This window comes from Phyllostomus discolor, chromosome 6, assembly GCF_004126475.2.
Source record: "Phyllostomus discolor isolate MPI-MPIP mPhyDis1 chromosome 6, mPhyDis1.pri.v3, whole genome shotgun sequence".
NCBI classification, from domain to species: domain Eukaryota; kingdom Metazoa; phylum Chordata; class Mammalia; order Chiroptera; family Phyllostomidae; genus Phyllostomus; species Phyllostomus discolor.
The window spans coordinates 169,914,231-169,933,044 of NC_040908.2; the positions used below are offsets into that span (position 1 = coordinate 169,914,231).

Below are 18,814 nucleotides of genomic sequence, written 5' to 3' on the forward strand. Positions count from 1 at the left end.
AGGGTGGGAAGGGCGCGGGGGCCCCACGCGGGACCGGAGAGAGGGCGCTCGGGTGGGTTGCCCTCCACGTGGACTCCACGCGCCCCCGCCCCTCAATGAGGCGGAAGGACAGTGGGCGGGTGGGCGGGCGGCCGAGCGCGCGCCTCCGCCGGCGTCGCTCACCAAATTTGCATTCGGCTCCGGGGTCGGAGCGCGGCGAGCCTCTGATTGGTCCTCGCCCGCGGCGCCGGAGCGTAGTGGACTTGCGCGGAGGCAGCCCAATCGCAGCCCGCCTTTCTCGAGGAGGGCGGAGACAGAGGGCTCGGCCAATGGGAAACAGCGTTGTTGGCGGCCACGGCGGCGCAGTCCCAGGAGCGAGCGAAGCCTCTGCCGCCGCTACTGCCGCAGGAGGCGTGAGGTGCGGACGCGGGATCTCAGCCGGGTGACGGCGCCCTGGGGTGGCCGGCGGGACCGGGGGTCGGGGGCCGGGGGACACCCCCGGAGGCCGCGGCGGCAAGGGCGGAGCCGGGGACGGCGGCGGCGGCGGGCCCGCGGCGAGGCCGGGCGGGCGGCGGCGGGCTCGCGGCGAGGCCCGGCGGGCGGCGGGTGTCCCTCCCCGCTCCGCCCGCCCCCGGCGCGGCCCTGAAGGTCAGGAGCAGCTTTGTTCGCGCGCGGCGTCCCCGGGAAGGTTAAGGTCGCTGGCCGAGCCCCTCCCGTGCCGCCCGAGCGAGCCGGGGCCGGCGGGCTGGCCTCCGCTCGCGGGGGAGCGCGGAGCCGCCTGCGGGCCTTTGTTGTCGGCGCTGGCGCCGTCCCGGAGGTGGAGGCGGGAGCGGGGCGCGACCTCGGCGGCTCGGCTCCGGACGTGCGTCGGGCGGGGGTTGGTCTGTTTACGAGGAGACGGCGCGCGCGTGCCTCCTGGCTGCGGCGGGGGGCCGGGGAGGGAGGACCCCGCAGGGCGGGCTCGGGGCCCCGGCCGGCCGGCCGGCCGGGCTGCTGCGCCGCCGCCTCCAGCCCCTCGGAGACAGAAGTAGCGCCTTCCCCGGAGGCGGAGTGAGGCGCCCGAGCGCGTTCCGGGAAGGAAAGTTTCCTGCGTGTCTTCCGGTTCGGAAGGTGGCGGCGGCAGCCCCCGGGGGCCGTCCGGACCGCGTGGCTCCCGTGCGGGTCCCCCCGGCCCGGTCTCCGGACCGCCGGCTGCGCCGTCCTGCGCGGCCCCGGTGAAACCGGGCTAGTGGAGGGTGTCTCGTGCAGGTGCTTCGAGCGCGTGCTCGGCCCGGCCGGGCAGACGCCTGTCCCCCGGAGCCACTGCCTCCCTGCGGCCGTAACCGTGCACACCTGGGGCGGCGCCTGTCCCCGCGCGCCAGCCTTTCCGAGGCGCCCGGCGGGTGCTGCCGCGCCCCCGCCCGGGAGGGCGGCTTGTCCGGGAGGCGGGGCCGGGGGGGGGTGCCCGCCGGCAGCCGAACTCGGCCTCACCGCCGCCTCCTTAGAGGGGATGAAAGTTTTCCGGTCGAGTTGTGCCCGCTCGTGAACGCGCCGGAGCCGGTGCGCGAGCGCCCGAGTGGGTTGGTCGTGTCCAGCTCGTCCTCCCGTGGGTCCGCTAACCGTGCCCGCGTGGATTCTGGAAATGGATCCGCGCCGGCTGGCGGGGCCGGGGCATCCTCCGGAGGTTCAGCTGGAGGCGCGTGGGGGTCCCCTTTGCAGCGCAGGCCGGGCCGGAGAAGGAAGCCCCCAAAACGAGTCTTCTCCGCTCGTGAGCTGATCTGCAGGTTTGGGGACAAGGACAGTTGTCCTACTGGGAGACTTGAAAACATCAGTGAAGATAAGAGCTTGCTGGTTAATACACCTACGATTCCAAAGCCCAGTTTGTTCGAGAGCGAGAGGGACAGAAGGGCCTCGTTCTGTAGACAAAGTGGTGCAGGAATTGTGACCTTCCCGAGGTTCCTTGGGGACGTTTTCACTGGAGTTTTAAGGTCTGTTTTCAAGCTATGAGGACGATCATTGTTCTCAGAATAGCTAGTTATAATACGGGGTAGTGGTCATTTCAGCGCCGCAGCACGGGCCTGGACGCCCGGCACCGCTCGCGGGTTCGCGGCGCCTGGCCCGAGTGTCAGTCGGTGGCCTGCGCCGCTGCGTCCTAACATCCGACCACTTCTCTGACTTTTGCGTTGTTTTCAGAACAAGTGCAGAATAGTGGTTGGAGAAATTACAGGAGTTATTTTCAGTAACTGATTATCGTTGTTGGTTTGACAGCCTCAGTAAACAGAATCCTAAAGTTACTTTTAGGGTTGTTTGGCCTCTAAAAATGTACAGGTATTGCAGTGTGGGAGTTGGCCGTTTAGATCATTAGGCTCTTCTGTGGAATTCTGAGTTCAGGGATTTTGTCTGTAGGGGCAGGTCACGATTTTCCAGAGATGAAGCGGTTTGAGTTGGGTTGTGAGACCCTCAGCTGCGCGAAATCGGCGGAATCCGGCTGCACGTGGAGCCGACGCGCGGGCGCCCGCTGCTGGCCGGCGCGGGAAGTGCGGCGGCGGCGGCGAGAGGTGTTTGTAGGCATCCGGTGCAAAAGGCTGACCTTCCCTCGCACGACGACGTTAGAAGCTGTGAGCTCCTGGGGGGCCTTCGCGCACTTTGGCCTCCCTGCACTGCGGCTGTGAGACGTTCCACGAGCCCACCCACAGTAACTGGGGAGACCCTTCCGGGTGGGCAGTGGAAACTTTGTGTCGGATTGTTACACGTTTGTAAGAAGTAGTTGGTGGTGGCGTAGATTTTTAAATTGTTATCTGACAGCCACTGGTCTCCTGCCCTGCCCTCTTGAGAGAAAGCAGGGCCACTGTTCTGTTTGCCATTGAACTTTAAGTTTCACGAGCACTCAGTAACTGGAGAGGCGGTGCGTTTTTGCAGTGAGAAAACTACGAAAGGTCCCTTTGTGATCTTTACCTCTTGGTCCTGACCGTGTGTGGCCTTCCATTTCTTCTTACAAGTGTGCTCTGTCAGCTACTGTAGCTGAAGTGTGCCTCCCTTCCGTGCATTTTATTACTATGATCCCCCCAAAAGCTTGAAAAGGCCAGAAACAAGATGAGGCTTTTTTCATCGTTTTATGGTAGGAGTGCCGTCTCTACGCTTTAAGCCGTTATGTGGACAGGTTGTAAGAATGCAGTGTATTCTGATTTAAAGCATTCCTTGTTTCCCTGGTTACAGCGAAGTAGGCACCCCCGAGCACATCCGGGTGCTCGTTCTGGGCGCTGAGCTGTCACGCCACGAGACAGAAGACCCCCCCTCCCCCCCCCCACACACACAGCGAGAGACGGACGGGCTGGGTGGTGTAGGTGCTTCTGAGAGGAAACGTAGAGAGAGGTCCTAAGGGTTGGGGGTGCAGTTTTAAATAGGGCGGGGAGGGAAAAGCCGTGTAGACGGGGCGGCAGGGTCTTGAACTCCAGCCTGTAGTAAGAAAAACTTGAAACGTTGCCTTCTCAGTTGAGTCTAGTGAGTTGCAGGGAGCAGAGGAGGAAGTTGGAGCCATAGCCAATGAAGACTTGCTGTGCCTTCAGTAAAAAGAGTGTTTTGGTTAAGGGGAGGAAGTAGGTTCTTGAATTCTTCCTAAAAACAGGGCTTGGCCTCGAGCAGGTTTCTGAAAAGGCTGCCCGCCCTTGTCTGGTGGCAGCTCCGCGTCTCGTAAGCAGGGTGGCTTCCTCTGTGTCTTAAAACTGTGTGGGAGGAGCCTGGCCGCACTCAGGTAGCACAGGGGCTGTCGTTCGGCTCCCGGGAGTGGGCCAGCAGGTGAGTGAGGCAGCGAGCCACCGCCTGGCCACCGTGGCCTGCCCAGGCCCGTGCTGGGCACGGGGATCGCTGTGCTGGGCACGAGCACAGGTCCCTGCCCTGGTGGGGCTTGCACTTCAGGGGGTAAGACAGGCGTAACCGATCATCCTTTCTTTTCTTAACCCGTGGGTCACAAAAGCGGTGGTTCCACACAGACAAAACTGGTGCACGCTCATACCTGACACGTGGCTGCATTAACTGACTAGTTGCCAGTCTTAGTTCCTCTGTAAACGTGCATGCGATTGTTTTTATTTATAATTTTTTAAGTTTACTTATTTATTTATTTTGAGAGAGAGAAGGGAGGGAAAGAAACATCAGTGTGTGGTTGCCTCTTACTCCCTACTGGGGACCCGGCCCACAACCCAGGCCTGTGCCCTGCCTGGGAATCAAACTGTTGACCTTTTGGTTCACGGGCTGGTGCTCAATCCACTGAGCCACACCAGCCAGGGCTAAATTAAAATTTTTGATAAATGCCTAGAGAAGGAGGCGGGCATGTATTAGATTACGTCATTACGTGTGATTGAAACCAGTGTGAACATGATTCCAAGACTGTGTCAGTCCAGAACCTGGGCCTCTCTGGTTGGTTGGTGGGAGGTTACAGGGGCAAGTGGAGGGAGTGTTTTGTTCGGCAGGGATGTTTACCCCCGCTCTGGGAACTTGTCTGGGTGATTTGGGTTTTTGCACTTGCTTTCACTTCCCTTCCGGCACACTGATTTCCACCCGGTTGTCTCCTAACGCCAGGGAACGGGGTGCTGGACCAGGTGAAGGGTCTGCTGACGAGAGCAGCACGGACGAGGTGGGGCTGTCCCAGGGCTGCGTGGACCGGCCAGGTTTTCTGGGTGGAGGCATGGGATGCCCTCCGGGGGGATCCTGGCTCCTTCCTAGAGCAGGGGGCTCCCCTGTCCCTTCCGGCTGGTCCTTAGGTGACCTGGGCAGTGCCGCTGGAGGCTTGAGCCTGGCCCCGGGGCCGACGAGACTGTGCAGGTTGCCAGGGTCAGAGTGCGCGTCCTTCTCTCTGAACCCAGAGATGCTGCCGCAGGGTTTCTGGGGCCCCGCCCTGATTCGTAAGAGTCACAGACTCGGGCAGGATTCTACATTCTCGAGGAAGCACTGATTCCATCTAAGTTCATCACTCACTCGTCTCCTGGCATTGAGGACTTTTGACTTGAGACACGATAAAGGCATAAACTTTAGGTTATATTCCCAGCTCACGGCTTCTTTCAAAGGTGGCCCACTTTGAAGTGATACGATTACTCTAAGCTGTAGACTAGATGTTTTCAGTTTGAAATGAAGAATTTAACATTACGTTGGATAATTTGCTTCAAAAATTAAAAAATCTTCCTTGTGAAAAGAGGTGTATTGCTGGGGTAAAAGTAAGCTGACTGTGGGTAGGACCGGGAGTTATCTGGCATGACAGAAAGCGGAGCCTGTGCAGACGTGCACGCGCGCGTGCCGGCACACACTGAGCTGCGGGCTCACGGAGGGCCTGCTGCTGCCTCCTTTGGAAATTTCAGAATACTCTTTTACCTAGTATCTCTTTCATATTCTGACTAGGTTGCCTTTTCCACCTCCCACCCCACCCCTGTGCTGCGGGAACCTGACCAAGAGAACCGCGTCTCGTTTGTGATGCCCCCTGCGTTGTCTTTCCGTCGGTGCAGGGAGCAGTGTGTGAGCCGGTGGGCGGTTTCATGTGGAGCGATGGCCGTGACGCTCTGTGAGCACGTTGCAGTTAAGAGCGTAGAGAGAGACCCGGATGGGCCGTGGACTGGGCACAGCACTTCATGCGTGTGGTTCCGTCTTTAGTTCATGGGCATTGACCCGAGACCACACACCTCAGAGATCGCGGGGACAGGACTGAAACCCAGGTCACAAGCAGGCCGTTTATCGTGGGCCTGCTCTGCCCCAGACAGTGAGTGCTGGGCTTGCTGCCGTTTCCCCATTCCTTACACTCGGTCTCTTGTTTTTCCTCTGTCCTTGATTTAGCTTATTTATTTGTTTATATATTTATTGAGAATGTTGTGTCTGGTTTAATTTAACTTTTGCCATAATGTCACCAACAATGGGATTGAGAAATAGCCCGTGCCTTCACACAGATGGACATTGATCAGTGGACCGCGGCGGTCCGCTGGGCTGGAGCGGTGTCAGCCCAAGGGAAGGCAAGCAGACCTCTCTGGCCTGTGCCAGACGCTGTTTCGGGCCCCGGACCACCTGCGGTCCAGGCTGGGAGGGGCGTTTGCATGCTGCTTCTCAGCAGTGGGTGTCTGGGGATGCTGCTGACCTGCAGGGTCCTGGTCTGACCCTGACGGAGATCGGAGATGTCAGCTGTTGTCCCCGGTCCTGAGTGGGGCAGGTGGAAGTGGCTGCAGGGGGTGAAGTGGGTGGTGGCGGCAGGGGTAGGTCAGGAGGGTCTGGGTGTGAAATGTGCGGATTTTAGTCTAAAGTGGAGCGAGGCGTGAAATGGAGGATCTCACACATGCCCACTCGGAAAGATGACAGACTGGGGACTGGTGTCGTGTGAGTGCCTGGTTTACGGGAGATGGAGACATTCCCTGACCCATGAGCACCGCCCGGGACCTCTCCCCACCTATGAGCCCGCGGACTTGCCGCAGGCCCCTGCATGGGTGTTCCCCCTTTGCCCTCTGCCCATAAAAGCAGCGGTCATGCCCTGGCAGGTGTGGCTCAGTGGATTGAGCATCGTATCGGCCTGCAAACCAGAGGGTTGCCAGTTCAATTCCCAGTCAGGGTACATGCTTGGGTTGCAAGCCAGGTCCCAGGGGGAGGGGGGGCGGCATGTGAGAGGCAACCACACATTGATGTTTCTCTCTCTGTTTTCCCCTCCCTTTCCCTGTCTAAAAATAAAGAAATAAAACATAAAATCTTACCCCCAAAAAGCAGTGGTCCTGACCCAATTGCCTGTCCCAAACTGCGGCTCCCCTGCTGTTCCCAAGTGCACTCTGTCTCTGGGAGCACGAGCTCACCTCCGTTCACCCCCGTTACTTTAGGTCGGCAGAAACCCACGTTTGCGTCTTACTAGCCAGGTGGTCTCGGCTCCAGCGGCTCCTCGTCCCAGCCTCCGTGTCCTCCCCTGTGCTCTGGGGGCCCTCCCTCCATGGGCGAGCCGCCAAGAGCGTCCCGTGTAGGCAGGCGCTGTCACGGAGGCCCCTTGCGGGCACAGGAGGCGGTGGGATTGGGTGTGGCTCGGTGGTTGTTGGGTGGGTGGTGAACTCCAGAGTCTGTCCAATAAGCCGGCGCTGACGGTGCCCCATGAGAGCAGCGCCTTCTCCCAGCAGTCAGTGTGGGGGGCTGGGGAGGGGCTTCGGGTGGGGTGCGAGACAGCGGGCCCCCACCTTTGTGGCACCAGGGCTGGTTTCTGGGAAGACAAGTTTTCCATGGATGGCAGGCAGGGATACAGGAGGCAGTAATTTGAGGGAAGCTTCTTTGCTGCTGCTGACCTATGTGGCCAGGTTGCTAACAGGCCACAGATTGGTACTGGTCCACAGCGGGGGGCTTGGGGACCCCTGGGCTAGACTGTGGAGAGCTTTAACTAGGTGGCCGGGTCGTAGCTGGGGCTGGTGTGTAAGCACCCATACCTCCGACCCAGCAGTCCTGCTGCTGTCGTAAATAAGAGTGACATGGGGTGACGTAGACATCGTCAGAGGGGGAACCCTCGGTGTTTAATAGCTAGTCAGTGGGAAGTATGTTCACTCCACGCACATCAGATTGCCTTACACTACTGCGCATTTATGTGGAAGAGCAGACAGTATGCTTGGGAACCCTGTGACTGCAGGTCTGTGTGTGTCCTTGCCGCCTGCGGAGCAGCGTGAGCTGGGAGTAAGCGTGGGGAGGCGGGGCCGGAAGGTGTGGGGACTGGGGTTCCTGGGGGGGTGCCTGGAGTGGGGGAGGCTCAGGGACCCTGGAAAGCCCGTTGGGGCGCTGCTCTAACTTGGCCAGCCCAGCTGTTACAGTATTTGTTGCATTTGTTGCTTATTTTTGTTTGAATGGCTTTCATCTCCTCCCTTAACTCATTTAGTTTGAAATGAGATAGTGTAACAACTAATGTAGTATTTTGAACTTTAAAAATAATTCACATGTATTATTTTGAAACAAAATTACCAATGGAAAATGTGGTTGAGTTGCAGATCGTTTCCAGTTGAAGCTGTTTTTATGAAACATGAAGGGTTTTTGTTTTACCTGAAAGCGATGTGATTGAGGGGTTGGGTGGCGCTTGAGTGGCCACAAACGAGACTGAGCGGGGACCAGCCTGGAGCCAGCCCGGAGCGGACCTTCAGAGAGACCCGAGGGGCATTCGCTGTGTCCGAGATGAGGAACCTCTGTTAGGAAGGTTGCGTTGTGTTTTTCGTGTAAGGGCTCTCTGCATTTAGGTGGGGCTTTGGCATTTCATTGTCAAGTGCTCTTTAAAAAGTGCTCGTCCCAGAACCTCGAGCCGATGTCCACAGGTGCAAGTCCCCTGAGCTGGAGGTGGACTGCCAGCCTGGCGAGGGGGTCACGCGGGGTGTGCTGCGCGTCCTCACACCGGCACCGCGCCTGCCGTGGCGGACAAGAGTGTGCAGAGGGAGCCTGCGGCGGCGCGCCCACCAGGGAGCGCTCTGAACTTCTCTGAAGTAATCGGTCTTGCGTACATACACCTCCCTGTTACTGAAACTTAGAGATGAGGCAGATCAGAATTGGTGGTTTTTATTCTGAAGTCTTGTCATTTTAGTACCAACAAGAGAACTTTTTTATGAGTAAAGTGTACTCACACTGCAGTGCGTAGGTCCTGAGTGTGTAATTTGATGAGTTCTGACTAGTGTGCGCGTCCAGGTAAGCGACTTCGCAGTCTCCGACATTCCCGTCACCCCAGAAAGTCCCCTGCCCCTCCCAGTAAGTGGGTCGCTTCTGTGTGGGGAACGCTGATAAAAGAATGCATTTGCCAATTTATTTTTGTTTGTAAGTGTTCAGTAATGTTAATTGTTACAACTCTTCTTTAATTTCTAGGAGACAAAAACATTCAGATGGCAGATAACAGGTAAGCCAAATGGACTTTGTTTATTGGAGTTTCAGTGTTAGTTGACGAGCAACAGGTAAGCTTCACTTCACAAACGTCTCAGATGCTCTAGCCAGGGGCGCTCTCCCCTCCCCCTCCCCCTGTGTCCTTGAGCCCCTTAAAGAGCTGCTGCCACAGGGACGCGCCTCAGACTCGGAGGCTGAAACCCTGGTGGGAAGTGGTCCTCTGGCTCCCCTGGCTGGAGCACCGCCGGGTGAACCCTGCGACCCACCCGACCCACCTCACGTCCTGGCCCCTGTGGCCCAGGGCGAGGTCTGTCCTGTGGCTCGTGCCGAGGGTCCCACTGGGGTGTGGCGTGCGGCGCTGCGTTTCTGCGGTGCGCTGTGGGCGCGGGCGGTGTGTCCGGGCCTCTCTAGGAGCAGAGCCTGCTCGTGAGGTGGTTGCTCGCAGAGCCGTGTGGCTGGCTCACGGGGCTGCTGTGGGCACTGCCCCCACCGAGGGAGGTTGGCTCAGCTGTGGTCAGCAGCCCTCCGCACCGTCAGTCCCCTCGTGTTGGTGGGGTGGTGGGTTTGGTTTGAGAGCTGGGAGCGTATTTTTTTTTAGGGTTACAGGCAGAAATTTTTTTTTTGAAAAATTTTAGTTTTTTTAGAGAGAGAGGAAGGGAAGGAGAACAAGAGAAGAAACATCAGTGTGAGAGGGAAACATAGTCTTGGTAGCTCTCATGTGCCCCCAGTGGGGACCTGGTCCTCCACCCAGGCATGTGCCCTGACCGGGAATTGAACCAGTGACCCTTTGGTTCGCAGGCCAGCACTCAATCCACTGAGCCACACCAGCCAGAGGGCTCCAGGTTGGAAGTTAAAACAGTGAAGAGTGGCGTGGGGGTGGGGGTATGGTGGGGTTGTTAAGTGGTCGAGTGTTTTAATTAATAACAAAGTCTCCCACACGTAACCTGTGGAGTCAGCATTGAGACACCTCCTAAGGGGTGAAATAAGAATGCTCTGAGCTGTTTCTCCTTGGAGCTTTCTTTACAGTAATACTTTTGTTTCACATTGTTTCAGCTTCTCAGATGGAGTTCCGTCAGAGTCCTTGGAGGCTGGGAGAGATGCAAGGGCCACAGGTCGGTTCCCTGCACCAGGGGAGTTAATGGTTGGGGCGTTTGTGTGCAGAGCGGGGCCTCCTGCCCTGGAACCATATATTACATTGCCGAAGCATTGAAAGATTTTAGGAAGAGTTAGACTAATTAAAATGAAAATGAGTAATTTTTTTAAGTTTTATTTATGTTTGGCGAGGGGAAGGAAGGCAGAAAGAGAGAGTGGGAGAAACGTCAATGTGTGGTTGCCTCTTGCACGCACCCCACTGGGGACCCGGCCTGCAACCCAGGCATGTGCCCTGACTGGAAATTGAACCAGTGACCCTTTGGTTCACAGGCCGGTGCTCAGTCCACTGAGCCACACCAGCCAGGGATGAAATTTTTTCATTATAGGAAACGCAGACTCTGGTCACTTGGTGTCCGTGTGGACTGACCAGTGACCAGTGTTTTCATTGGTGCCTTCTCTTCCCTGACTGCTGAGCCACGTCCCAGTAGCATCCTTTGCCCCTCGACTCACGGGTGTGCCTTCTCCCCTCTGTTTTCAAGTCTGTTTGTGCTTTTCTTCCTCTGGACGCTTTGAAAGCAAGTTGTATCTATACCGACTGAAAGAGCCCCTGGAACAGCTCAGGGTGAATTTCCGAGACTGAGGTGAACCCTCCTGACCGCCGCCAGGAAGCCTGACCTGAGTGGGGTCGTGCGTGCAGCCCTGTTCACGTTGCCCCTTTTCTCAGCAGGTCTGCACTGCGCCCCGCACCCAAAGCCAGGACCAGTGGCGGTCGTGCATTGCACGTGATTCTGTCTGTCTCCTGTGTGGGACCACCCCCACTCCCCCGCCCTCTTACCCTTCGAGCAGCAGGCCTTGCGGGCGGCTGTCGTGTGCAATGTCCACAGAGAGGGTGGGTCTGGTGGTTTCCTTGTTAGGTTCAGGGCACACACTTCGCAGGCCCTGGGCTTGATGCCTCGGTTAGGACCGTGTCTGCCAGACTTCTCCATCCTGAGGCTCCTTTCATTAAATAACCGGGACTCTCCTGTCCTCCATCGGACTCGCACTCAGTGGTTCAGCGCCCCTGACGATCCTTGCCGAGCCAGTGATGACCCTGGTGGGTGCCGAGGGGGCCGTTCTAAACCTGACAACCCTGCCACGTGCGGCCACTGTTAAGACCTCCCCCTTTCAGTGTTGCTGCAGAGGCACGGGTTACTTATTTATGGGTGGCCATCGCTGCTCGCTCTGGTGTGCACGTGGTCCCGCCTGACCTGCGGGGGCCCTGCGGGCTGGCCTCTGCGTCCTTCTGCCACGTCCCGTCAGCTCTCCATGCCTTTCTGAGTTGCTCTGTGGCACAAGCGACGCTCCAATGTCTTCTCCCGAACTTCCCTCGCTCCGTACCTGGGCGCTCTAAGTTATCGAAGGGGCCCTGTGTCAGTGGAGAGAGTTAAAAACCAAAACATGGGTGCTGGGCGTCATTGTTCTCGGCCTTGCAGTAGCCAGAGCTAGAGGGGATGAGTGTGGGCGCGTGTAGGGCCAGTTTCGTGTGTACCGCTTATGTGCATTCAACACGGTGCCTCGGGGTGGTGTTCGCCCCTGGTTAAAAAGAGCGCTTGCCAGTGCCAGGTCCGGGCTGCCTTTGCGTCTGGGTCTCTGGGGGACCGGGGGAGGGGACTGGCCCTGCAGACAGTGAGTGCTGTGGGCCGGGCACTGCCAGCTCAGCTCCATGGTGAGCGTGCGGTGGTGGGACACACGCTTTCTGCTGGTGCCTTGAGTGTGGCCTGTACAGGCAACATGGCAGAGGAGACAGGCGACTTCTGCGAGGGGCTGGTCAGGACACGTCCTGTGCAGCCTGTGCAGGAGGTGGGTTCGGGCAGGAGGATGTTTCGGGTGGAGGTGCACCAAGGGCACTTGGAAGTCTGGCCGCCAGGGAACTGGTGAGATCTGGGCTTTCCTGGCTGCGTGTTGGGGCCCAAGTGGGCACCTGCTCCGAGAGACCATCATCAGTCTGTTCACTCCGTGCTCGCCTTTGGGGCCCCACCATGGGACTGGGGGCGGGGGCAAGGTGATAGGAAGCGATGGTGTCCTCGGCTGGAGATGGGGGCCTAACCTGACAAGGTGAGACCCGGAAATCTTGGTACCTTTCAGTGGGTTCTAACTACCCACGCAGGTGATTAACAGGGAATATCCCAGGCCTGTAAAATACATTTTAAGTATTTTTCAAAACACGTCTTTACAAGCCACTTGACTGTACTTAGAAATTAAAGTAGGTGAGCGTGGTAGAGTCGTCGTGAGTTGGTGGCCCCAGCCCTCGGCTGCTCTGGGCCGGGCGCATCTGACGGCGGCCTGCCTTTTTCTTAAACCCTGAACAGAGACACTCACGGACCAGGTGATGCAGAACCCTCAGGTCCTGGCAGCCTTGCAGGAGCGGCTCGACAGTGTCTCCCACACTCCTTCCAGCTACATCGAGACGTAAGTGCCGAGGGGGAGACGCGGTGCCACTCTCAGGAGCAGAGAAGAAGAAACGACAACTTCTGTTCCTTAGACTGGAAACTGTGTGTTTCATTCAGCAGCGCTGCCTGCTGAGCAGGGCCCTGGGTTCCGGGTGAGCTTACTTGGGTTTGGAGTCTGGGAGGGACCCAGACCCATGGGGAAAGGCAGCTGGTGGGGGTCCCTGGCAGGTGAGCACACAGCGCCATCTGGTGGCCGTGCGAGAGGACCCAGCCCAGCCTGTGAGTCGGGTGGCACAGGGAAGAGGTGGTGAGGTGGTCGGGAAGGGGAGCCAGGGGAGGGTGATGCGCTTTCTCTTCCGGGTGGATCCGGCCAGCTGGGAGCCGCCCCTCCCCCCCCCCCCCCCCCCGCCTGTTTCCTCTTGGGGCCTGCAGCACACGCGCTGGGGCCTTCACGGGGGGCCTGCATCCCTCGAGTGCTGCCCAGCCAGCAGGCTCCCGGGAGGCCCTTCTGAGGCCTGGCCATCCCCCTCCTGTAAGGAGGGGCTGCTGCTGGGGCTCTCCCGGCAGTTGGTGAGGTGCGGCTCAGTCTCTGAACATCCCCGCTCTGTGGTCCCCTGCGTGGGGCTCTGTGTTCCCAGGCTGTCACAGCAGGGGGTGGGGGATCCTTGGGATCTGCTTGGCCTGGATGGGGGGCTCTCCTGGGGGCGACTTGGGAGGTGTCGGCAGTGGCCCCAGTGGCGGCGGTTCCCGGGTCTCTGCTTTAGAAGCTGGGCGGCGGGCCGGGGTCTGTGGGGTGGGCGCTGTCACTGCCGCTGACCCGGGATGGTCGGGGCACGGCCACCTCTAGTTTGCTCAGAGCCCTCTGTTACTCGTACGGCACCAGGAAGACTCGAAAGCATTTTTAGGAAGTTCCCAAGCGTGTGACTGGTGCAGAGACGCAGCGCAGGTGCCAGCCTGCCCTGTTCTGTTGCGTTCTCACTCTGCTGCGTGCATGTTCCCGTGCCCTGCCCGAGTCCCAGGGGGGGTGGTTGTTGGGTCTGTGAACAGCAGTCACCCTGAGGTGGCCGTGGGTGTGACAGACCCAGCACAGGGGCTGTGCGGACACTGGCAAGCTCCACCCCGAGGACTCAGTCCAGGTGGTGGGGGGCTCAGAGGGCGGGGCCAGGCTGCTGGTGGGGTGGGGTGGGGTGGGGTGCGGTGGGCCGGTTGTGGTCTGGTCTGTGGCGGGGCCCAAGGATCTGCTCTGCCTTCCAGATTGTGAGAAAGGGCTGAAAGTATTTTTTTCCTTCCGATTTACAAAGGTGACGCTCACAGACTGCAGTGTTTTTAGGGCCTAGAAGAGTGTGGGCAGGCAGGGAGGCCCCCAGTTGCCTGGCGGCAGAGGAGAGCAACCCATTCCTCGGGCTCCCTTGGGGTGTCTGCCAGAGCCCCCCGGGGCACAGGGCACTCCGGGGCAGGTCCTGTGGACTTTAGGGCACACGGAGCCGGGCCGTCCCCTGAGGATAGGCATGTCCTCCCTGGGGGCACCCCTGGGCCCAAGGGCCGTCTTCCCCTTCTCACTGCTCCTAAGGGAGCGGCCCGGGCTGCCCTGTGCTCCGCCTCACCGGCTGCTTTTTTACTTGCTCACCTGGTAAGGGAAGACGGGAGTTCTAGCTACGTTCTTTCGGACGTTTTATGAGATAAACTTTTCTTCTATGTTTATTTTTATTTTGAAGATTATCCCCTTGGCTTCCTCCCCCCACCTTTTTTCTCCTAATAGAGTGTGTGTCCATTTCTTAATGATTAGCTCTTTTTCATAGTAAGGGTGTTTATTCTACGTTAACCTTAATTTATTTTAATGAAACGTAGCTTTTTCCTAACTCCCCCTTTAGTTTACCTAAAGCGGTAAAAAGAAGAATCAACGCACTGAAGCAGCTTCAGGTGAAGTGCGCTCACATAGAGGCCAAGTTCTACGAAGAGGTCCATGACCTGGAGCGGAAGTACGCGGCGCTGTACCAGCCTCTCTTCGACAAGGTGGGCCGCGCGTCCGTGACCCTGGGGGGTCGCACCTCCCCAGCCTCCCTTGCGGTGACGCGTCCAGGTTTACACAGTAAGTCGGCGAAGGTCCCTCCTTAAGCCCTTCTTGACTTGGAGTCTTAGAGTAAGTTGTAGGGGCCTCAGTGTTCACAGTCCTTCCGTAGACGCTCACAGACCCGTGGCCTTGACTCGTGCCTTTCCGAATGCCGTGACTCTGAGAAAGCCTCGCTCTCGCCTAGAGAAGGGAGTTCGTCACCGGCAACGTCGAGCCCACAGACTCGGAAGCGGAGTGGCACAGCGAGAACGAGGAGGAGGACAAGTTGGCTGTAAGTCGATGTGCTGTGTTTTTGGCGAGTGTGCCGTGTGTTCTGGTCCAGCGCTGGTGGAGGTAAGAGACGCCTCCCAGTGACCCATGCGGCTTTGCAAAGAGAAGGGCCGATAGCACCAGGCGCTGCCCCCCGGGTCGGGTGTGGAGATTTCTCTGTGAGCAGCCGCTGGGCCCGGCACTTCCCTGCACACGTCGGGCGATGCAGTGAGCCCCACACCCCCGCCCCCGCTTGGCCCTCCGAGGCACCTCTGCAGAGTGCAGTGAGGCGTGGGGTCGTGTCACGTGAGCGGAGACGAGTGACACGTTGGTGGGAGTGAGTCTCAGTCACATGTCCGGTTGGTGGCCAGCAGCCAGCGGGGCTGTGGGGAGGGGGTACATGGAAACACCCCGCCAGGGTGCCTTTCACCGTTTGAGATGAATGAGTTAGGGGTCCTTTTGGTGACGTGCCCTGTCCGTCACCTGCTCGTCGCCTTTTCTGGTGAGGGGTCCCATTCCAGTGCCACAGAATGTCTCAGCTCGCTAGCAAGCTCACTCTGTTGGCCTGAGTTTGTTTTGGGGAGATGATGAGCTTCTGTTCTGAGAAACTTAAGTTTTAGGGGTTTTCTTGAAGTCGATGTTACTTGCGGTGGCCACGTGTTTTTGATCTAGAAAAGACGTAGAGCCTGGGCTAGCTGAGGCCGTGGCCGCGGGTCAGTGTGGCTGTGAACCAGACCCTCCTGCTCAAGCACACGCTGCCTCTGCTGGGTCACATGCCCCATGGGGCTGGCCTCCTCGCAAGGTCCCCTGTGACAGGGCACGCCCGAGCTCCCCCATGGCCCCGTGCAGTGCTGGCCCTGCCTCCTTCCCTGCTGCCCTGGGGTCTCGACGTTGCCTCGAGGCCTTTCCGGTCCCCACCCTCGTGTTCACGTGGTGCCTCTGTCTGGCAGGATGATCAGAGTTGCCGTCCTGTAGTCGGATAGTTGTCCGGGTGCGGCGGCCCCGGGAGCTGTGCGGAGCTGGGTGACGTCCCCAGACGGACGCCTCGTGGAGCCCGCTCCGCACAGCCTTTGCTCAGACCGCCGCTCGGCCTTCCCGCCAGTTTCAGTTACATCCCGAGATTGCATCTGGAGGGGGTGCCTTGAGTGCTTTGTCCCCGGAAACACTTGAAATCGTGGCCTGCTCAGTGGCCCTGGAGATGCAGATGCCAAGGTCTTGGGCTTGTGGCAGCGGTCTGCGTGGAACTCTGAAATGGGTGCCCACGTCAAGCCACCCCACTGCCACCGTGTTGCTTTGTGGTGAGCATTCTGTCCTGCGTCTCTATGATTTTCAGGGAGACATGAAGAACAAAGTAGTCATAGCCGACAAAGAGGCCGCAGCAGCGGAGGAGCCCAGCCCCAAAGGCATCCCGGAGTTCTGGTTCACCATCTTCAGAAACGTGGACATGCTGAGCGAGCTGGTCCAGGTGAGCACACCGCCCTGGGCGGCAGGGCGTGCTCTCACGGCCACCGCGGCCTGCTCACGGGCGCTGGGCGGCATCCCCTGCCGGGGGAGAGGCTCTCTCTGTGATCCCCACTCAGGAGCGGTCTCGATCTCCTTCCAAACTGGGGCCTCGTCTGAAACACGTGGCTCGGAAGAGCCGGGGTTCTGGTGTGCCCCGAGGGGTGGGGAGTCCCCACGCAGCAGAGCAGAAGGACAGACCCACAGGAAACGTTGTCCTGGACCTCAGTAGGAGTGCCCTTCCCAGGGACACGCAGGTTCTGAGTCTGTGGGCCTGGGTGGGGCCCAAGGGCTGTGTTCCTGACGTGCCTGGGTGGTGCCTGTGCTGCTGTTCGGGGCCCCCGGTGCACGGTGGTGGGCTTCCAGTGATGGGGCTGATGGGTGCCAGCAGGTGACTTGCTGGGGTGACCAGCCCTTGTTGCTGGTTAGTAACCCAGGGGTGGCCATGGCGCTTCGCCCCCACATCCCCTTGGTTTTGAGGGCAGCGGCACCCTTGGGCGCCCTCCAGCGAGGTGTCACTCATGCTCCCCACACCTCTGCGTTGGTGGCGTGCTTCGGTGTTTAAGCCGAGGAGTCCTGTTGTCTGTCCCAAAGCTGCAAGCAGACATGCTGGCCTTTCTAGCTGCTCATCCGTGGGGGAGGGGTGGTGTGAGATGTCGTTGGCACGGTGACCTGACGGCAGGGGCAGGGGGTGGTCGGAGGTTCCGTCTGGTCGATGGTGAAGTCCCGAAGACCAGCCGGCCCCGAGTCCGCTGTTCTCGGTGGGGTGGCCGGACTGGGTGGCTGCGGGGAGAGTGTGGAGAATCGGGAGAGCGGCTTCAGCGCTCTCCTCGGTGCCCGGGGGCAGCGCCGCGCTCCAGCCACACCAAATTCTCGTCCTCGAGGGATGGGCAGGACACGGAGCTTGCTTCACGGATTTGGAGAGATACCAGTGGGCACTGCTGGGGCGCGGGGGCACGTTTGAAGACCTGGTGCCGTGGAGCTGGGGGCACACCAGGACGACACTCACCTGAGTATTCAGGACGAGGCGCAGGCGCTGTCAGTGACACGGGGTCTCAGGGCCTCGACCCTCAGACCGAGGTCACTTTTCTAGAGACCTGCTGTGCATTTGTGCCGTTGGCTGTTTTCTCTGTTATTCTTGACATTGGGAACTTGGTAGCCGTCAGACTCAATTTTTAGAGCTTAGTGGAACCTCAGGAAGCCTTTCTGTTCAGCCCCCAGACGGCGGTGGTAAAGGAGTAACTGTTCTCCAGGTGTTCCCTCTGGGGGGTGGTGTCTGGGTTCCGAGTCTTGCCTCTCTCCGCCTCTTGGACCTTCTGGGGTGACAGCGTTGGTGAGCGTCTGAAAGGCCCGGGGCTGTGGTTGGGCACTCTGGCGCCTGCCAGGTGGTCTCAGTCACGCCTGGCGAGTACTCTGGACTGGCAGTGGGTGTGTGGTGGGCTTTGCGTGTTTATTGCCACAGGCCAGTGTGGGGGCAGTGGCTCCCAGCGTCATTACTGATCTAAGCCTGCCTTGTGGTTCTGTCTCTTTGGAGACGCTTAGGACCGCCGGCCTCTGGCCAGCTCCAGTGGCTGCCAGCAATGTGGTGCCCTCTGCTGTCCCCTCCAACAGTCGCCGGGGAATGGGTAGGTGACTTCCTGGAAGTCAGCACTTGACTAGGACAGGGCTCCACTGGGGCCTACTGTCCAGCACCCAGGAGTGATACACCAGTGACTCAACAGGGACACGTGTGTCGTTTCCAAAAGCTCACTGGAGGTTCCTTTTCTCTCTGTGTTTAGGAGTACGATGAGCCGATCTTGAAGCACCTGCAGGATATTCAAGTGAAGTTTTCAGAGCCTGGACAGCCTATGGTGAGTGCTGACCTTTGAGCCTCTGGCTGGTGTCAGGAGGCGTCGGGACACTGAGCGTCAAGGGCCTGGGACCAGAGCAAGACATCAGACCCGCTGCTCACGTGCCGGTGACTGGAGCCAGGGCTCCCTGAGAGGACAGCCTAGCAGGTGCCCTCGGCCACTCGCCGCCTGGCGGCAGGTGCGGGAGCAGGACATGGGGTTGGACTCTGGGTCCACGTGGTGTCCCCGGTGGCATGCTGTGGTTTCTTGGCTGGTGTGTCCTGTACCATCCTCTTCCTTAGTGTCCTCTACATCTTCAAGGATGTGGTACGTAAGGTCTGTTTAAAAAGACAGTGGGTACGAGCTGTGCTTGACCGGCGACCCAAGGCACTGATGGGGCGGCCTGCTGCGTGTCTGTCCGGAAGAGTGCCTGCAGGTGCAGGAGACCCAAAGGTGCTCCCCTGCTCTTTGGTTGGTGACAGAACCCGTTTCCCTGAACACCTGCGGCCGTGGGTCATGTTGGGGTGGTACATGCCTCCTGGCTGAGCTGGGTGTCACCAGAGCACTGTTCGTGACCCGTCAGCCTGCTGTGGCTGACGGGTTCCATTCCAGTGCCAGAGCAATTCCAGTGACACATGACTGGGCGCCTGGCCGATGGCTCTCAGTTTCAGATCTTGGAGACAAGCACCGGGGGCTGTGTGTGAGGGGTCTCGGTGGGCACCTGGCCTGGCTCTTCTGCCCCGCCCTGTTGCAGAGCCCCGGCCCCAGGTAGCAGGTGAGGGCCAGTGTGAGTGGGATTTCTCTCCCTGGTCCTACAGGTGCCACTAACTGCTGGTGGGGCA

General features: G+C 59.2%; 1 protein-coding gene and 1 non-coding gene across 4 annotated transcripts in view; both read left to right on the forward strand.

Moving 5' to 3' along the window:
* Positions 1-314: 314 nt before the first annotated feature.
* The window catches only part of NAP1L4 (nucleosome assembly protein 1 like 4), a 33,474-nt gene continuing 14,974 nt past the window's right edge, over positions 315-18,814 (forward strand). For 2 of the 3 annotated variants that reach the window (XM_028515377.2, XM_036029852.1), the window contains exons 1-8: positions 315-397; positions 8,788-8,818; positions 9,856-9,914; positions 12,243-12,342; positions 14,195-14,336; positions 14,579-14,665; positions 15,977-16,108; positions 17,922-17,993. In XM_028515377.2, the coding sequence (XP_028371178.1) occupies positions 8,805-8,818; positions 9,856-9,914; positions 12,243-12,342; positions 14,195-14,336; positions 14,579-14,665; positions 15,977-16,108; positions 17,922-17,993 (606 nt within the window). In that variant the 5' untranslated portion in view covers positions 315-397; positions 8,788-8,804. The remainder of the gene's footprint in view (positions 398-8,787; positions 8,819-9,855; positions 9,915-12,242; positions 12,343-14,194; positions 14,337-14,578; positions 14,666-15,976; positions 16,109-17,921; positions 17,994-18,814) is intronic. The other variant, XM_028515376.1, reaches the window with a different exon arrangement.
* Positions 18,533-18,658, forward strand: LOC114501188. Its single transcript, XR_003684946.1, has one exon. It is a non-coding gene; the product is annotated as a small nucleolar RNA SNORA54 (small nucleolar RNA).